Consider the following 19481-nt stretch of genomic DNA (forward strand, 5'->3'; position numbering starts at 1 on the left):
AGAGTGTTTAATCCAAAAATACCTACCAAAAAGTGCACCATGAGAAATAAGAGTCATAGAGGCCTCCTGCCCAGGAAACGCCTTCTACGGAGGCCTGCGAGCCAGACTCCTTCGTTTTCTATGTGCACATCTATTTATTTCTTTGTATTTATTGAACTGGAATTGAACCCCGTGGCATTCTACTTCTGAGCTACATTTTTATTTTTTATCTTGAAATGGAGGCTCATTAAATGACTGACTACTTTGCTATATTGCTGGGGGCCTCGCTAGGCTGTGAAGGTTGGCCTTGGACCTGTGATCCTCCTGTCTCAGCCTCCCAGGTACCGGGATTACAGGTGTGTGCCACCACACCCAGCTATACGTGTTTTAAATAGTAAAGAGAAATTGATGCCATGGGAGAGATGGCGCTAACCAGGCCAGGCACCGAGGCTAGCACTGGAAGGCCGGAGTGAGATCAGCTCTAGAGTGCAGGGCGGGAGCCATTCAGCTGATGGTCATTGCAGTTAGGTATCTGTATGAAGTTTATTGCATTATGTTCATGTTAATTATACACTTATGTTTATTTAAACCCTAGATTCATAATGCTGTGTGTGTGTGTTTAGACTCAGTGGTAGTCTACCTCCTAGCTGTATTTACTTATTTATTTTTTATTTTGAAGCAGGGCCCCGCTCTCTAATTTGCTGAGGGTTTGGCTAAACTGATGAGGCTGGACACGAACCTGCGATCCTTTAGTCTCAGCTTCTCAAGTACTGGGATTATAACTGTATGCCACTGCACCTGTCTCAGAATGCCATTTTTTTTTTTTTTTAATCCTGGGGATTGGACCCAGGAACATCCAACTGCTGAACTACACCACCAGCCTATTTTATTTTTGTTTTGAAGGGGCCTCACTAAGTTGTGGCAGGCCTCATTAAGTTGCTGAGGCTGGCTATGAACCAGCGATCCTCCCATCTCAGCCTTCCAAGAACTGGGATTACAAAATGCACCACCACACCTAGCTCAGAAGGCTTTTTTTAAGTAATTATTTTTCAAACTTTAACTTGGTTAATAAATAATTTCAAACCTGGAAAAAATTTGCAGTGATAATGGTACAGATAGCACCCACGTGGGACCACACACACACACACACACACACACACACACACATGCGTGCCCTTTCCTTGGATTTTCCCGTGGTAGACACTGTACCCTGTGATCTGTCACCATCTGTGTATGTATGTGTGTGTGCATGTATGTAAGCAACATACTTAACATACACAATGTATGTATAGTAGGCTTTAATAGAAGAAAGCTTCTGGAGGAAGGTACATCACAGCCCTTCACTTTGGGATACGTCAGTATATATTCCCTAAGAATGAGCTGAGCTCTATTCCTTGGTATCTTCTAAAAGAATGAAAGTTAAAATACTACAGTAATCCGTGCACACCCAACTTGATAGCAGCACAACTCACAATAGCCCGGCCCCTCGGTGTCCCTCCACAGATGGCTGGTTAAGAAAGTGTGCAATACACCGTGGAGTGCTACCTAGTCATGAAAAAGAACTAAATTATGTCATTTGAGGGAAAGGGATATGGAAACTAGAGCACACCCTGCTAAGTGAGATAAGCCAGACCCAGAGAGTCAGAGGGCAGACGCGTTCTCTCGAAGCTGGAGGAGCGTAGGAAAGAAGAGACCTCGCGGGGACGAGCAGAGAGACCAGGAGCAGTCGGGGAGGGGAGAGGAGGTCAGGAAGGAGCCGGACCAGCAAATGCTGCGTGTGTATGGGATATCTCACTGAGTCTAACGGCCTTGTACAATTGGAACGCACCAGCCGTGTGTGGGGGCGCACACTTGTAATCCCAGTACTCTGGAGGCTGAGACAGGAGGATCACAGGTTCGAGGACAGCCTCAGCGAGTAGTGAGATTCTCATCAACCTAGTGAGACCTTATGTCAAGATAAAAATAAAAAAAGACTGGGGGAATAGCTTGGAGGTAGAATGCCCCTGGGTTCAATCTCCAGTGCCACACACGCAAAATATGTGCCAATAAAATTTTTAAAAAGAACTATTCTCTTATGTCATCACAGTGCAGTTACCAACTTCAGTAAATTAAACATCAAGATAATACTTTCAGGGAATCTATGACTCATATTGACCTAGCTGATGCCATAGTGTCCTTTATAGAATTTTTAACTTAAAAATTACATTTTCTGCCTTAGAACTATACTAATTTACAGTGTCCACATGACGTTGAGTGTAAAACTGTTCTCACCCCAGATTCTAATATATATCATGTCTTAGAATATATTGCTGCTCATTTTATTTTTTTTAGATTTTTTGCAGTACTGAGGATTAAACCCAGGAGTGTCCTACCTCTAAGCTACACCCCTCAGCCTTAGTTTTTATTCCTTATTTTGAAACAGGGTCTCAGTAAGTTGCAGAGGCCGTTTGAGAACCAGTGATCCTCCTGTTTCAGCCTCCCAAGTACTGGAATTACAAGTGTGCATTAGATTTAGGTTTTAGACAGTTTTGTAGACAGCTCACTGATCTTTAGTTGAGCATGGGCTGGCATTCAGAGGTCAAGCGAGGCACTTATATAAGTAACCTTAGAGGTGGCATGGAGCGCCCATTCTGCTGTTACATAGTAGAGGTGGCATGGAGCGCCCATTCTGCTGTTACATAGTAGAGGTGGCATGGAGCGCCCATTCTGCTGTTACATAGTAGAGGTGGCATGGAGCGCCCATTCTGCTGTTACATAGTAGAGGTGGCATGGAGCGCCCATTCTGCTGTTACACAGCACACTCTGCTGTGTCACAGAAGCTCTGCTGTAGAAGCGGAGTTTCTGTCCGTCGTTGGAGTCTTAATTCTCTAACAAGCCGTCTATTTTTGTTTGAATGTAGATCCCTCTCACCAGCTCTGGTAACGTACCATACCTAGAATTCCTCTCCAGGTTTGGTGGAATTGACCTAAATATAAACGCTATAAAGAGGTAAGTGTCTTGTTCACTCATATGAAAACGTGAAATTTGAAATGGTAAGAGCCATGATGGAAGGCCACTAGACTAGTCCTGTCATCATGTGTCTGCATCTGTGTGAAAGACGGATGGGCAGAGCTGAGCCACAGAGAGTCGAATGGGAGTCAGAGTCGGCTCCCGAAGGAAGGAGTCTTCCTCTGGTCAGGGACAATCAGGGTGTTTGTTTGTTTGTTTTTTGAGTTTCTGTTCACTGATTTCTTTGATTTTCTAAAAATCAATAAATTTCCTTTTTTGTTCTCTCCTTTCCCCAAAAAGATTTTAGTGGGACTTATCCTCAGATGAAATTTGATTTAGAGAAGCCTCTTACATCTATTTAGGATATATTTCAGAAAAAGAGCAATGATACTGTAATGAAATATAAGTATAACAAGTTAAAATCAGATAAACGCATTGTGCATACAATGTATTTTAGATTTGGAAATAATACATTTTAAATTGTAAATAAAATATTAAGACGCCAATTTTTTTTGTGTGTGTGTGTGTGGCACTTGGTATTTAATAGAGCCCACGGGGCAGTCCTATTTTATTTTTACTTTGAAACAGGGTTTGCATAGGTTGATGAGAGTCTCACTATTACCTGAGGCTGTTCTCAAACATGCGATCCTCCTGTCTCAACCTCCCAAGTACTGGGATTACAAGTGTGTGCCACCATGCCTGGCTCCAAATTTAAAATATGTTGGTTTCTGTATTTTCAGTGTTGTTCATTGGAAAGCGATCATGTTTAGGTGACTAGAAATGGAATGTTTAAAAAAAAAGATCATTGTATGATTCCTCTGGTATTTCAGAGCTTTAGCATAAGCTTTTTTTTGTACAATGAGGAGTTGGAATATGATCTTTCATATCTCTATTAGCAGCCAAGTTCTCTGGTTCTAGCATGTGGTTGAAGAAATGTTGTGTTAGTAAAAACAAAATTAGCCTCTGTCTGAACCCAAATTGATAAACCTTATTTTCTTAAGAGTTGTGAGAACAATTATGATAATTCACTTGTTCCTGAAATGTCAGCAGATTTCGGTATGGCTTGTGCAGCTCAGCTCAGGGGCAGGTGCAGCAGGGAGAAGGGAGAGTTGGAAGGTGATGTTCAGTGAGCACAGAGTTGCAGTCTTACAGATGAACAAGTTCTAGAGACCTTTTGCACAGCAACGTGAATATATTTAGCACTACTGAACTGCGTACTTAAAATGATCAAGATGGTAGATTTTGTTACATGACTTTTAAATCACAGTTTATAAAATGAGTGAGCTGCTTTGTCTAGAATGACACAGCACTGCCCTCCCTAGTGTGTGCTCCAGAAGTCCACGTGCCAGAACCTTAGCTCAAGTCCTGCTGCTGGACACTGTCACGCGGCGACACCTGAATTTGGCACGCTGAGACCATGGCAACGTAAGAGCAAGAAGAGGGCAAGAATAGCATCCGAAAAGGTAATGGCTGAGAATGTCAAGCCAGATAAAAAGAGCCCTGCAGCTAGATGTGTCCCGGTGAAACTGCAGGGCATCGAATCGGAGAGAACACGCTAGAGGCAGGAGGAGGACCTGAAGGACCCAGAGGAGCGACGGCAGACTCGGCGGCAGTGTCTGGACGCTGACAGACGCTGGGGAGATCGCTTCGGTCTGCAGGGACAAAATACTTGCCATCCCATAATTACACACTGTATTTTTAAGAATAAGAGTAAGCCCCCCATGGGATCCTCTGGGACCCGCACCTCTTTTCCCCTCAGTGTATGCTTATGTAATGATATCACAGTATAGATGGCTCCTGACTTAGGATGGCTTGACTTGTGATTTTCAGCTTTATGATGGTATGGAAGCCATATGCGTTTAATAGAAATCATCCTTCCAGGTTTGATTGTAATCTTTCCCTGGGCTAGACATAAGCAGTGCAGTACTCTCAGGATTCTGGGCAGTGGAGAGGCTCAGCTCTCAGTCAGTCACATGATCACCAGGGCTAATATCTCCATTCGAGCAGTTTACACAGCTTGGGAGGCCGAGACAAGAAGATCACAGGTTCGAGACTAGCCTTAACAACGTGGTGAGACTTCCAGCCACCTAGTGAGATCCTGCTTCAAAGTGAAAAGAGGTGGGGATATAGCCTGGAGGTAAACTACCCCTGGGTTCAATCGTCAGTACCACAAAAAAAGAAAGAAAAAGAAGAAAAAAAACCCTTATATTACATAGTGTACCGTGTTGCCAAGCCATGTTAAGTGTACTGCAGTCAGTTAATTTTGTATTTATAGCATTTTAAACTTACAGTGGGTTTGCTGGATGTTAACCTCACTGTAAGTTGAGATCTATCTGAACATGGGAAATATAGGTACATCTGGCACGTTTGCTGAAGTCTTTAAACCAGGTCTGTTTCAATCAGATGCTGTATAATTTCTTCATATCAGCGTGGATACAAACAGAGGGGAGCCTGTGTACACACTGAGTTATCAAGTCACTAGACCAGGGCTGAATTTTGGGACATTGACGAATTCCTTGGATTTGCCAGGCATGGTGGCACACACTTGTAATCCCAGTACTTAGGAGGAGAGTCACAGGGTTGAGGCCAGCCTCAGCCACTTCGATAGACTCTTAGAAACTAGGCGAGATCCTGTCTTAAAATAAAAATAAAAAGATTTGGGATTGTAGCTCGGAGGTAGAATACTCCAAGTTCCATCCTCAGTACCAAATATAAAATATTAGACCACAGTAAGTTGAGAGTGGATAAATTGAATTAAAATCTTCTAAGCTGCATTAATTAGCTGGCAAGAGGATAGACATTGATTAACTTTATACATTGAAACGCTGTATATGCACATTGTGATTTTTAGGATAACTGTCAAATAATAGAAACAAAATGTTTAACCTCCAGACAGTTGGAGGGAAAAATGAAATGATTAAAAACAGAAGAAAAACAATCTAAAACAAGATACCAAATGAGAGAAAAATCTAGAATAGGTAGTAGAAGAACACAAAGCTAATTTATAGACTCCACCCATAGGTGCATTATGCAATTACATTAAATGTAAAAGGATTAAATAATTCATATCTAAGACAAAGATGATCAGACTGGATAAAATGCCAACTACTGGCTTTGTGTGTGTGTGTGTGTATGTGGCACTGGGGGTGGAACCCAGAGGCTTTCTACCTCCAGGCTATACTCCCAGACCTTTTTTATATTTTATTTGGAAACAGGGTCTCACTAAGTTGCTGAGAGCCTCACTCAGTAGCTGAGGCTGGCTTTGAACCCGTGTGATCCTCCTGTCTCAGCCTCCCAAGCGCGGGGATTACATGCATGCACCACCGGGCCCAGCCCAACTATTGACTGTTTAAAAATAAAGACATATTGCCGGGCGTGGTGGCGCACGCTTGTAATCCCCGCGCTTGGGAGGCGGAGATAGGAGGATCGCGCAGGTTCGAAGCCAGCGGCGCTGGCGTAAGAGACCCTGTTTCAAAAATATAAAATAGGTCTGGGAGTGTAGCCCGGAGGAAGAAGGGCTTCCAGGAACCCCAGTACCACCAAAAAATAATAAAAAAAAAATAAAGACATATTGCTGGGAGTGGTGCCACACGCTTGTAATCCCAGCATTTGGGAGGCTGAGACTGGAGGATCACAGTTTGCGGAGAGCCTCAGATACTTAGTGAGGCCCTTTGCAACTCAGTGAGACCCTGTTTCAAAATAAAGAATAAAATATAGGGCTGGAGGTATAGCTCGGAGTCAAATGCCCCTGGGTTTCATCCTTAGTACTGAAAAAAAAGAGACATATTTAATAAAAGAGTAAAAAGAGCCAAGCATGGTGGCACATACTTGTAATCTCAGAACTTGGGAAACTGAGACAGGAGGATCGCAGGTTCGCAGCCAGCCTCAGCTACTTAGTGAGGCCCTCTGCAACTTGGTGAGACCCTGTTTCAAAATATAGAATAAAAGAAGTAGGGCTGAGGGTGTAGCTCAGAGGTAGAATGCTCCTGGGTTCGATCTCCAGTATGGAAAAATATTTTAAAAAGGGTAAAAAGATTGAAAGAAAAAAAGATGTAAAAATTGTACCATATAAACCTAGAACAAAGAAAAGTAGAAGCAACTATCGAAAGGTTGAAAATAGAGTTAGGGAGTTTAGGAGGGAGGTAAAAACACCAACAGGGTTATCAGAGACCGCTGCTTTATTCAGACCCGACCCGGCACCCTCCGGGGAGTCAGCCGGCCGTGAGGGAAGGGACCGCGGCCATGCGTCTGGAGAGTTGCGGATAGTCCAATTGGCCGGCTGAGTCACGGGGCGGATCAGAAGTACCGATGTGTTATAGGCATGCCGATTCTCTTGTGACATCTGTAGTCTCGTGATGTTTGGAGTCTCGAGGCGCCTGGATTCACATGATGTCTCCACTTCCAGGGCTCTGCCTCCTGTCCCCACCATGAGATCACGTAGGGGAGGGGAGGGACCCAACTTATCAACTGTATTAATTTCTGGCAAAATAGGTTTTATCAAAGATTGTCCGACTAGATAACAGCAATCCAGTAAGAGGAAAGCCTAAACCATATAGAAGCATTAAAGTGAATGGATTGAAACAGGCATACCATCCAAAGCAATCTATAGAAAACTTGTGTTTGTATTTGACAGCAAATTGTTGCAGGTGGGGGTCTCACACTGACACTAAGTTTGGGGGTGAAAGAGGTACGTTAGGGAAGGAGCCCTGAAGAGAGGTCCTGAAGCAGCAGAGGTGGGCCGCCGTGTGGCCTGCCAGCCTTGGCTGGTGGGGATGGACGGGGGAGGCAGGGCCTGCTGGGGTCCAGGTCGTGGTATGGTCTATTTTCTCAGCTGGATGGTGGTACCAGAGCCTGTATGACTTTTATTCTTTAACTCTTTTTTTCCACAATGTTTTGTTTCTATTGAATATATCATTAAAATGATATTTAAAATATTACCTTTAACACAGTATCATCAGAACTGAATTAGTGGGCAGCCCTAACCTTATTTCAGGCACAAAACACAATGCCTCTGAGCTTTGTTTCCTCCTGTGTAGATGAAGTCACTCCTTAAAATGCTCCCCAGCTTCCCCCTCCCCTTAGTTTGAAGTGCAGATTCCTCCTGGGGACCCACAACGGCTGCCCTCGCCCTCGCCCTTGTCTTCGGGGCTGGCTTCTGCCAGGTCTCTGCACTCATTCAGCTCTGGCCCCTGGCCTTTCTGCTGGCCCTGGAGCTCCGCTCGCCCCAGGGCTCCTGGTGGCACTCATCCCCTTTGTTATTTCTGACAGCTGCATTACTAAGCTTCGTGTCTCTATCCAAATGACACTTGGCCACGGGGCGTCTTGTTGCCCCTGTCCAGAAGAATCACCCCATCTTCCCCATCTCCAATCTAGCCTCTTGCCCACCTTTATTTTCTTTGTGTACCTATGATTTCCGCTTCCTTATTGATGTGGTTGTTCTCTGTTGCTATTACCAGTAGGGATGGTGTCTTGCTCACCAGCTCAGTCCAGACCCGGGGTGTGGGAGGTGCTGGGTAAATACTGTGAAATGGAGGAGCCCCAGTTCTGCCTCCGTTTTCTGCCGCACCCCCCAGCCCTACCAGCCTGCTCCAGAGGGGCTCCAGTGTGGTTTATGGATATGTGGGCGAGGCAAAACACAGAGGTGTCAATAGTGGAAAGCAGGCGAGGCCGCAGGGCTGGTAGGGTCACATCCACTGCACAGAGCAGGTGGGGCGCCCCCCTGGCAGGAACAGCGCACAGCAGCAGAGGGTCAGAAGCACCTCGCTCACAAAGGACCTTCGTTCTCCTGTCTACAAGACCCCCAGTCCCCGGCCCCTGGCAGTGCTTGTTAAGGTCAGCTGTCCTGACTTAATTCCCATGCTACCCGAGGAGTAAGTGGCCTTCTGTTTCATTTTAGAATGAACAAGTCTGTACTTCTGGCAGATAGTAGCACACAAGAAATACCTTGGGCTTTAAAAGAGACTGCTTTGAAATTCCTATAAGTTTGATCTCTGCACATCCTATGTAAACATGTATTTGGCTAGAAACATTGTTTAACCAACATTTTTAATTTCTATTTTTAAGGGGTGGTGAGAGTGAAACGCATCACTGCCGGACATTAAAAGAACTTGAAGTTCAGGTCGGAGAAAAGGTAATAGAGACAAAAAAAAAAAAAAAAAAAAGCGCCCTCTCCCTCCCTCAGTCAACAGTGATCGTTAGCAAGTGCCCTGTCAACTGCGTTCTCACCTCAACTCCCGACTAACAGATCGTAGAGGGAGTCGATGCGAACACTTGTGTTCTGCTGACCTGGGCCACCTCACGTGGCGTCTCTTAGCATGAATGAAACCGGAAACGTTCTGGAATATCAATTCCTTTTACACGAACTTCAGATCTTTATTGTGGTGCTGCCTTTTACATTTTGTGTAAAGCCAAGTAAGTTTCCTTTCAGAAAGAGAAAATGCTTCGTGGCAGTAAACGCCAGTGAAGAAGTGGCATGGTAAAAAATAACTAGTCCAACTCAAAGCCAGGTATATTGAAGTATCGAGTAATTTAGCCACCAGGCCCGGCTACGGTGTGTGTTTAGAGAAAGCGCAGGTGGCTTCGCCCTTCTGCTGGTCATGGCTAGACCCCACCTCGTGCAGCTGAAGTGGGAGGAGATGGTAATGTCAAGCAGGGCTTGGAATCAAACGCCTTTTTAAAATGCATCTGAGCCTGTCAGTTATGTGAGCAGTTTGAGAATCATGGTTTAATTTACTTGATGCAATATGTTGGTTTGAAATGTGACAAATTTTCTTTCTTTTTTGAACTCTTCTGAGACTTTCATACATTTCAAAATCAAAAATAACCAGAGATTCACAAAATGTTTGCTTCAAGTTCCCTGGCTGGTACCACTGACAGCAGACAATTCATCTTAATATGGTGACTTTATCGCATGGTGTGTTCCTAAGAACCTGCTTCATTGTGGTCTGTATTGGTAGGAGCCCTGGCACAGCTCTCCCCCTCTTCCATTGTCCATTGATTATTTTGTAAGAAATACGTAATTTGCCGGGCCTGGTGGCACACGCTTGTAATCCCTGTGCTTGGGAGGCTGAGGCAGGAGGATCGCATAGGTTCGAAGCCAGCCTCAGCAACTTAGTGAGATCCTGTTTCCAAATAAGATATAAAATAGATCTGGGAGTACAGCCCGGAGGTAGAAAAGCCCCTGAGTTCCACTCCCAGGACCACACACACAAAACGTAAATACGTAATTGGATTAATATTATTTTTGGTCTGTGTTTTTTATTGGTCTTTGTACACAGTGTCAATCATGAAATAAATACTCCTGGGGAAACGAGCTGTTTATGTCAGCCATGGAAGCGGCGTAAATACTGTGGTGGGTCAGTGGTGGAGCCGCGCTGTAGTGCACGAGCGGGCACGGGCCAGGACCGGGCATCGCCAGGGATGAGGCTGTGGACGTGAGAGGGGGCTTTGCGGCTCTCCATCCCTCCATTTATTTCCTTTTCCATCTGGCCTCTTCCTCATAGAAACCCTCTGGGCAAAGAAAAGTGACCGGAGTAGTTTTTATGCAACTTTCTGTGAGGACAGAGGACGCAGGTGGGCATCAGGGAGCAGATGATGGGAGGATGCTGCAGGGTAGGCTGGCGCCAGGGCCCTCTTTGCCATGCACTCCAGCCAGCGGGGACCGCAGCCCCAGTGCTGCCTGGGATGCCGGCTCTGCACAGGCAGGTGTGGGCACACAAGACTGACCTCACGGCCAGGCAGATCTTGGTTTCTATCTTGGGGCTTTGTCATCTCCCAGCCAGATGGCCTTAAGCAATTCCTTGACATTGGACTTCTTTATCTGTTAATAAAATGCCCACATAGGAGGGCTATTACATGGTTAAAAAAATACCCAGTAAGAAGCACCTGGAGCCGGGCATGATGGGGCACATCTGTAATCCCAGTACTTGGGGAGCTGAGACAGGAGGATTGCAGTTTTGAAGTCAGCCTTAGCAACTTTGTGAGACCCTCCATGACTTGGTGAGACCCAGATTCAAAGTAAAAAATGGGCTTGGAGTAGATCTCAGAAGTAGAATGCCCCTGGATTCCATCCCCAGTACAAAACGAAAACAAAAAGGAAAACACCCCAAAACAACAACAAAGCCAACCCAAACACTTGGCACACTGAGCGCGCACTGGCTGCCGTGCGGCTCCTCGCCGCGGCCTCCTTTGAGGGGGCAATATCACAGTGAGTCACATCTCACCCTCCGCCCAACAGCCAGACGTGCAGAACAACCAGCTACACAGCACAGCTATTGGTGGGGTGCAGTTCAGACCCCAAGCCTGTTAGTGAGGGGTCCGAGAATACCCAGGAATCGTCGTCGTCATCATCGTCATCATCAGTTTTAATTTTGTGGTACTGGGAATTGAGCCCGGGGCATTCTCTCCCTGAACTACACTCCCAGCCCTATCTTATTTTTGAAATAGAGTCTCAGTAAGTTGCCGAGGGCTCACTAAGCATAGGGCTGGTTTCTCACCCATGATTCTCCCGTCTCAGCATCCAGAGTCCTGGCATCACAAGCGTGCACTTCCACGCCTGGCTTAGAAACTGCCGAAGTCAGGTTCTCTCCACTCTGCGGTCAGTGCTGGGAAACGGTGAGCCTTTAGGAATGAAAGAACACTCTGTTTCCACCGTCAGTCCACAGGGCTCGCAGGAGGCAGGGGTGATGTGGCTCTGCCTGCACTCTGGAGCCGGCTCCATGAGTGCACGGGTGGCCCGGCCTTCCTAAACTAGCAGAGGGTTAGGAGGTGGAGCCCAGATGACGGAACCCCCGCACTTGTATGGCCTAATTGTCTCTGGTGCAGTGAACTTTGTCTGACGACGGTTTTCCCAGCCTCTCCTTTCTTCGCGGGCACTCGACCCTCCAGTGGATGCCCACGATCCTGTGCACCATTCAGCCGGGCTCTGGGCTCCCTGAGGCTTGCCTCTGGCCTTGGCCAGGTGGATGGTCCCCAGCCTGGTCTTTGTCTTCAGTGACTGAGCTGCATTTCTGTTCCATGGGGCTGCCCTGTCCCAGGGAGGAGGGGCTCTGCAGCCTGGGGGCTCTCATGTTCTGGGGAGGCTGCTCCGGTCCTGGCTCTGCAGCCAGGGGCTCTCAGCATCCTGGGGGGCTGCTCTATCTTTGCATTCAGCTGTAATCTGCATTTGGACGACACTCTTTGCCTCTCTGGTCCTCACTTTTCATTTCGGTCGCAGTTGTGACCCTGTGCTTCGCTTCAGCTCCCCACCTGGGCGTCTGCTGGGCGTCTCCTTGATGGTTCTGGAGCTCTCTGGTCATCAGGTTCTCAGCTCCCTAGTTCCCTGTGGCAGTGGGATCTAGAGAGAACCAGGCCCTGGCTGCTTCCTGCACGGGCTTCTCGCTGTCCTGAATCACTTCATCTCCACAGTGGGATTTACAAACCCAGCCAATCAGCACTGCAGGAAGGAATGAGAAGGATGTATGTGAAGCCCCGGGCGCCCAGCAGAGGCTCAGTAGACATCATCCCTTCCTCCACTTTAGCACAGCTGCTTCTCCTTGCCAGACACTTGTGGTGGCGGCCTTTACCTGCCACCGGTGGCTGCTCCTCCATCCTCATGAGAGACAAGTGAATTAGCTTCAACACAGGAACGTCTCATCTTACCCAAGGGAAGGCTGGAGGAGTGCGGTCCCCCCTGCGTGACCATCGCCCCTCACGGGCCCGGGGCCGCAGCCATCCCAGGTGCAGCCTGCAGGTGCTTCACTCTCAGCGTTTCCCAATGTGCCGTTTCTTCCAGTTTGATCCTTGAAAACAAGGGGCACAGCTCCCCACACCTCACAGGGCCAGGTGCACCAAAGCAACCCCTGGCATTGGAACCTGCCTGGATCCGCCCTGGCTGCCCCCCCTGGTGTGGCAGTTGGGTCCCGCTTCTGAAGCATATGGCGCGTGGAGGGGGCGGCGTCCGAATGAGCAGGTGCAAACAGAAGGTTTTGACAGGGAGGAGAGGGGGGAGGTGAACACATTCAAGGCCACCGCCGTCGCCTTCGCCCTCTGGGCACTAAGGCGCTGTTTGGATTCTGCCCACTCACAGTTGCGGCGGTCGGCACAGATCGAGCACTTCCTTGGAGGTCTTCACAGAGCTTTGCTATATTAAGTCACTTCCCAGGAGAGCCCCAATGTGGGGCCGCTGTGGACTCCTATTGGCACAGGGGAAGCCAAGGCCAGAGGTAAGCGGTTTGCTGTGGGCACAGTCAGTGGGCGGTGAAGCTGAGGCTGCAGCCCTGAAGCCTGGCTCCAGCTGCTTTGCCTTGACCACCTGGCAGCCCTCCTCTCAGGGCCTCTTCAGCATCGGCATGGAGGCTGACTGCATTCAGTAGATGTGAAGCTCGTCGTGCCCACAGGCAGACCCAGGCCATCTCAGAGCCGTCTCTCCATCTCCATTGGTGTGTGAGCGGATGGAGTTATTTGTTCCTACCACATAGTCGTCCTGGTGCCCAGCTAGCATAGCATCTACTTCAGCTGGGCATCTGGGAGCATGCCTCTCTGCGCTCATGCACTCTCTCTCTCTCTCTCTCTCTCTCTCTCTCTCTCTCTCTCTCTCTCTGGTGCTGCCCTCTCTCACTCCTTCCCACCTCCTCGTCTCTTCTGCACCCTGCCAGGGGCCAGCTCTATCCTGGGGTGGTGGCCAAGTCCCAGACCTCAGATTTAGCTTATTCACATCCTCAAGGTAAGGCAGTGTGGGGACAAAGGGACAGAAGCGGAGCTTGCGTGTGTTGTCAGGCCAAGCAGGGTCAGTCCTGTTACTCTGACTTATCATTGGCCACCGCCCCCACAAGGGGAAGGCAGAAGAGAAAGAGGAGACTGCAAAGGAGGAGGACTCATCCTGCCCCGGAGGTGGCTGAGCGCGGCGGTGAGCCCGGGCAGGGGGCTGATGAGCGGCGGGGCCGCTGTGTCCTGTATGAAGACATGCTCTACACTTACCAACATCATGACTCTTCACTTCTCTCTGTCACGCACAAAAGGAATTCCAGAATGTGTCATTCAGTTAAAGAAGTATGAAAAACCCAAAGCCCCAGGCTGTCTGTCTCATATCATGTTACTATCCAAGTCAGAGTAACTCTCAGTACAAAGGAAAGCTCCAAAGCTCAGGCGCCCCGACGCCGGAACATCTGGTCTACCCAGCCAGCCGTGACTAGTGAGTATGTTGGACACCCGGCGATCCGACGCAAGTCTCCGTGGGATGACCCTGGTGCCTTGGAGTTGTGGAGACGTAGCCTTTGTCATTCCAGAAGCAATTAGTGAATAATTACAGGTACTGAGCTGCTTGCTTGCTCTGTAATATCCTCATGGAGCAGAGACAAAAGTGATGGGTAGATTGTTGTCCCAGATAGGTGAATTTTCTTTAAAAAAAGAAACTTAAAAAATATGGCTCAAGGTATAAAGAGAGTTGTTAGAATCACCACCATTTCTTAAGCACACCTCAACATTATAACTGCACACTCGTGTGAGCAAATATATTGGCATGCAGTCCCTTTGTCTAGAGAAAGGGCCGTGTCCACCTCACAGCGAGACTGTGCAGGTTAATTCCTAATACCTCCTGCTGCTCTCTCATCGGCTCTGCTTTGCTGTACTTGGTATTCCTTGCCGACTGTAGCAGGTATTTGGACACATCTCCTCTTTCAGCTGAAGGAAATGTTAGCATATCACAGAGCTGTTGGGACAGATTGGATCCCAGGCACTTCTTCCTCCCCGCAGAAAAGCCTATCAATCATAACTGAATATAGTGATTAATAATGTCACAGCTTTTCTCTGTGCGTCTACGTGCAGCTAGATGAAGAGTGGCGCTTACATTTTGATCCAGAGACTCTCACACCAAACAATCAGTTGCCATTACACACACACACGCACACGCGCACACACACACACACACACACACATTATATTGAAAAGACTTCTACCCTAGAACATATTTTTGGTGGCTCTATTGTTAATTTCCTAAAGCCTTTATGAGGAAACAACAGCAAAGGTCCCGTAATATCAGAGTGTGTAGTTATGTCAGACTGTTTATCTTTTTGGTTCCTTTTAAAGAACATTTTCCTGCCTGTGGCAATTGAGTAACTCAACCAGGAGGCTGTGGGGTAAAGGTTTGAAAGAGCGAGGAGGCGGGGAGCAGCGGCAGCTCCCTGGGCTCAGCCCGCCTGAGCGTCTGAGCACCGGCCGTCTCAGCGACCCAGCATGTGGACCCCGCCTCTGTGGAGCTGGGGATCCGCATGGCGAGGTCCCCAGCATCACTGGGACTTCGTGTGAGAACTGGATAAAATAAACTCACCAGAGCTCATAGAGGCTACCGGAAAAGACCTGGGAGGAGTTTGCATTCGGAAGACATAAGCCCTGTGAGTGCATGGACAGCAAATGTGTGGCTGCAAGGTACAAAGAGGGAGGATTCGGATCCACATCTGTCTCCCTTTCCAGGGCCCAGGTTGGCCAGCGTCCATGGGCACAGATCACCTCCGCTCTTCCGCCAGCCCTGTGATCTGCTCTGCTTCACCAGATTCAGGCAGACACTGGCCAGTCCACAGCCACTCCCAAGGTCCACCTGCAAGTCCTGTCTGCCACGTCCCAACGGGACCCTGGACCTGGCCACTTCTTTCAGCCCAGTACCACCATAGCAGCCTAAGCTGCTGCCAGCTCTGCTCCGGCTCCATCAGGAACCCCTTCCCTCATTTTGTGTCCTCCCCGTTCCCCCTTACAATCTGTATTGTATAGGAGAGGAGGGGAGTCTCTTCAAAACATAGGCCGGCTCTCACCTGGCTTCGCAGGTGACGGCGCCCGTGGCTTTTGCGTGTGCAAAAGGAAACATCCTGTAAGTGTCAGAGCTCTGCCTGAGAGCTGTCTTCAACCTACAACTGATAGCTCCCTCAACACTTCGCACATTCCGAAATTTGCTCGTTTACTTGTTTACAAGTAGGATGTGTATTTTCTGGAAGTCTGGTGCCTTCTCTGTCCTTCTTGGGGCTGTAATGTTAGTGCCTTGAACCATTCCTGATACATACTCAGCAAGTATTTATTGGATGAATAAATAAAGTCTGTAGAAGAGTTCACAGAACTCGGGATAGGCAGGGACAAGTTGATAAGAAGGTTAGGGTTTCAGTGCCACTGAGGTGGGCAGAGGCTGGGGCAGGAGGATGGCAGTGTGGCCCAACAAACGGTCATGTAGGTGGGTGATGGGCAGTGACTGGGCACAGCATGGAGACAGCCCTGTGACTATTCTGTAGAGACTTAGGTTTTTTGGGGGTGTCAGGGGCATTCTACCTCTATTATTTATTCTTTTATTTTGAAACAGGATCTCTCTAAGTTGTAGAGAGCTTCACTAAGTCACTGAGGCTGGCCTTGAACCTGCAATCTCCTGTCTCAGCCTCCCAAGTACTGGGATTATAGACCGGCACCACCATGCCTGGCTGAGACCTATGTTTTTCAAGTATGTTGGGACAGATCACTTTTGAAAGGTAGGCTAGAAGCCGGGTGTGGTGGCACATGCTTGTAATCCCAGCATTTGGGAGGCTGAGATAGAAGGATTGCCGTTCCTGGCCAGGATCAGCTACTTAGTGAGGCCCTTTGCAACTCAGTGAGACTCAAAGAATAAAAAATATGGCTGGGGCCATAGCTCAGAGGTAGAATGCCCCTGGTTTCTATCCTCAGTACTGGAAAAAAAAAAAAAGGAGTAGTAGAAGGGGGAGAGAGGTAGACTGGAGAAAAAGGCAAACGTGTTTGAAGGCCACATTTATTTTTTTTTAATTTTTTCTGGTACTGTGGATTAAACCCAAGGACATTCTACCTACCCTTTTATTTGAAATGGTCCCACTAAGTTGCTGAGGCTGGCCTCAAACCTATGATCCTCCTGTCTCAACCTCCCAAGTACTGGGATTAAAGGTGTGCACCACTATGCCCTGCCTGAAGGCACATTTTAGCCCTAAGCATGGGGCAGGAAGAGGATGCACTGCAGATTTCTGATAACAGCATTGTGCCATGAGGAAAGAGGACCTTCGGGGATCGCTGAGAACACTGGAATGGGGCATCAGCCTGAGCTGAGGCCTTTGAAGTAACTGCGCACCTTCCTATCAGTCACCTTATTTGCTGAGCACCTGCTGACATACGGGTACCAGGTAAGTTATTGGAGGCACTAGGAAATAGGAAGGCTTAGGTGTCATCTCTGTCCTCCAGAAACATAAAATCGACGTGGAAACAGGGGACTAAGCAATACATTATGATAGTTTAAATTTTTTATTGGTCAGTATATCTCCTTAATTAATATAAGTTGCTCTAGCCCAAGCCTACTGAGTGGTGTAGATAATAAATCCCTGCGTTGCAAAAGGAAGGCTCCAGAGCTAGCCACCAGGGGGCGCTGCGGAAGACAGCAGGCTCCAGCCTGGCCTTGCAGAGGACTAGGGACTCGGTGGTGCTGGAGGAAGGAAGGCAGGGAGGCACGCTGGGTGTTGGGAACATCAACTGGATCAGTTTTCCAAGAGGAAGGATGTCTATGGGAGTGAAGGAGTGGGCATAGGCATTCTGGCTCGCTCATTGTGCCCCGGGTGAACCTGGGATCCCTCAGATCTGTGTTGTGCCTGGCCTTCCCGATCCCATCTCTCAGTTCCCGGTGCCAGAAACGGGGCCCTACTTTGACTCTCCTTTTCTTCACCCTCCACATCCTGTTAGTCCCCAGATCCTGCGACAGGATCCCTGGCATTCCTCTATCTCCTCCATTGCCATCCCGATCCTTCCAGGGTTCCTGATGGCACCGTGAAGCTCAGAGGAGGCCATTGGGGAGACATAGAATGTTGTGGAAGCCAGCCTTTCTTTGTCTTTCTCTTACAGTCTTTTAACATGTATTTATATTTAATATGCTTTTATTGCTGTGTGGTAATCTGACGTCATAATGTAGTTCTGAGGGACAGGGACATTTTCTGTGCGTTGGTTTGGTGCTTGTCCACGCCCGGGGGAACCGGCATTTGGAGGCAGGCTGCTTTGGGACACACCGTCTGACCCAGCCAACATTTGCACTGCTGTGACCCATGACCCTGGCCACACACGACTTAGAGGAAGGCAGACTTAGCTGCTCAGAGCTTTTGGAGATGTTAGAGTTTCAGTCCAGGTGAGGCCAGATATGCAGAGTTCAGGGCAAGGCGGTGGGAGGTGAAGAGAGCGAGGCTCTCTCTCATCTTGGAGGCCTGGAGCAGAGAGAGGAGGAGGAGGAGGACGGTCTCATTCAACCCCCAGAGCCTCACCCTAGCGATGACTCCTTAGCAGCCAAGCCCCACTTCCAACACTGCTAGCCTTGTTTCTGTGAGGGCTCGGGGGACAGTTTACATTAAAACTTATATGGCTATCTTTTTATTTTATTTTATTTTGCATTGGCGATTGAACCCAGAGGCAATCTGCCTCCAAGCTACCTAAGCTGATTTTTTATTTCTTATTTGGAAACAGGGTCTCACTAGGTTGCCGAGAGCCTTTCTAGGTCACTGAGGTGGCTTTGAACTTGGGTTCTTCCTGTCTCAGCCTCCCAAGTACTGGGATTACAAGCGTGCGTCACCATGCCTGGCTCCATTACTCATCTTCAGTGTGACTGGTCCAGGTCTCTGATGAGGAAGTCTGTGACTAGCTTGGGTCTTGGCAGAGCACTGTTACAGCAGGGCGGCGCCCAGCTCCGGCCCAGCCCACAGGAGCAGTCCTCTCGCTCTCCTCAAAGCAGGAGCCTCTTCTGTGACGTTGAAACAAAGAGCATAAAGGCCCCCGACCTTTATGACCTTCATGGCTTGTCCCTCCTGCTGAACAGCTGTCTCCAGCAGGAGCTGGGGTGGTCCATGCTCTTCACCTGAGCCCGAGGAGAGCCATATGCTGTGCATGTGGCCGGGTAAGGGAGGAGGGAGGCAGGAATGTTTCCTGTAGGCCTGACACCCTCTTTGACTTCCTTGGGGTATAGGTTTGGGACTTCTTTCCATGACGGTGATATAAATTCAGTGGGTAGCTAGAGTTTCTCATTAGTAGTCTTTTAAGCTATACATAGCCGGTTAGCTTTTGGGTGTGTGTGTTGGGGGGTTACTGGGGTTTGAACCTAGGAGCATTTTACTTCTGAGCTACACCCAAGTCCTATTTTATTTTGAAACAGGGTCTCACTAAGTTGCTGAGGGTCTCAGTTCCCGAAGCTGGCCTTGAACCTACAAACCTCCTATTTCAGCCCCCCAAGCACCAGGATGATAAGTGTGTGCCACCATGCCTAGCTGCAGGTAAACAGTTTAAAAAATAAAAATCAAATGTAGGGGAAGGTTTCTGTGGCCCACGGAGTATGTGTCACAAGTTTCCTTCTTCACCTTGGCTACAAGGAGGCCCCCCAAACCAGATTTTTGCTCCATCATAGCAACTGTGACTTTCAGGTGCAGTGATTTTCCAGAGGATCATTTTTGCCTGCTCTCTTCTCCATTTTCATGGCTGTCACTTGGATAGCTTTTTATGCAAGCTTGTTCAGTTTTCTGTCGAGGCAGGGT

The 19481-nt window shown here is 48.2% G+C and overlaps 1 protein-coding gene across 1 annotated transcript in view; it reads left to right on the top strand.

Moving 5' to 3' along the window:
* Positions 1 to 19481, top strand: part of EFCAB6 (EF-hand calcium binding domain 6) — a gene marked incomplete at its 3' end in the record, with an annotated part of 234913 nt that overhangs the window by 22870 nt on the left and 192562 nt on the right. Inside the window, exons 4-5 of the mRNA XM_080704765.1 lie at positions 2879 to 2967; positions 9031 to 9097. Coding sequence (XP_080560891.1) covers positions 2879 to 2967; positions 9031 to 9097 — 156 coding nt within the window. The remainder of the gene's footprint in view (positions 1 to 2878; positions 2968 to 9030; positions 9098 to 19481) is intronic.

This window comes from Muscardinus avellanarius (genome assembly GCF_963383645.1).
Source record: "Muscardinus avellanarius genome assembly, chromosome: 11".
In the NCBI taxonomy this organism is placed as follows: domain Eukaryota; kingdom Metazoa; phylum Chordata; class Mammalia; order Rodentia; family Gliridae; genus Muscardinus; species Muscardinus avellanarius.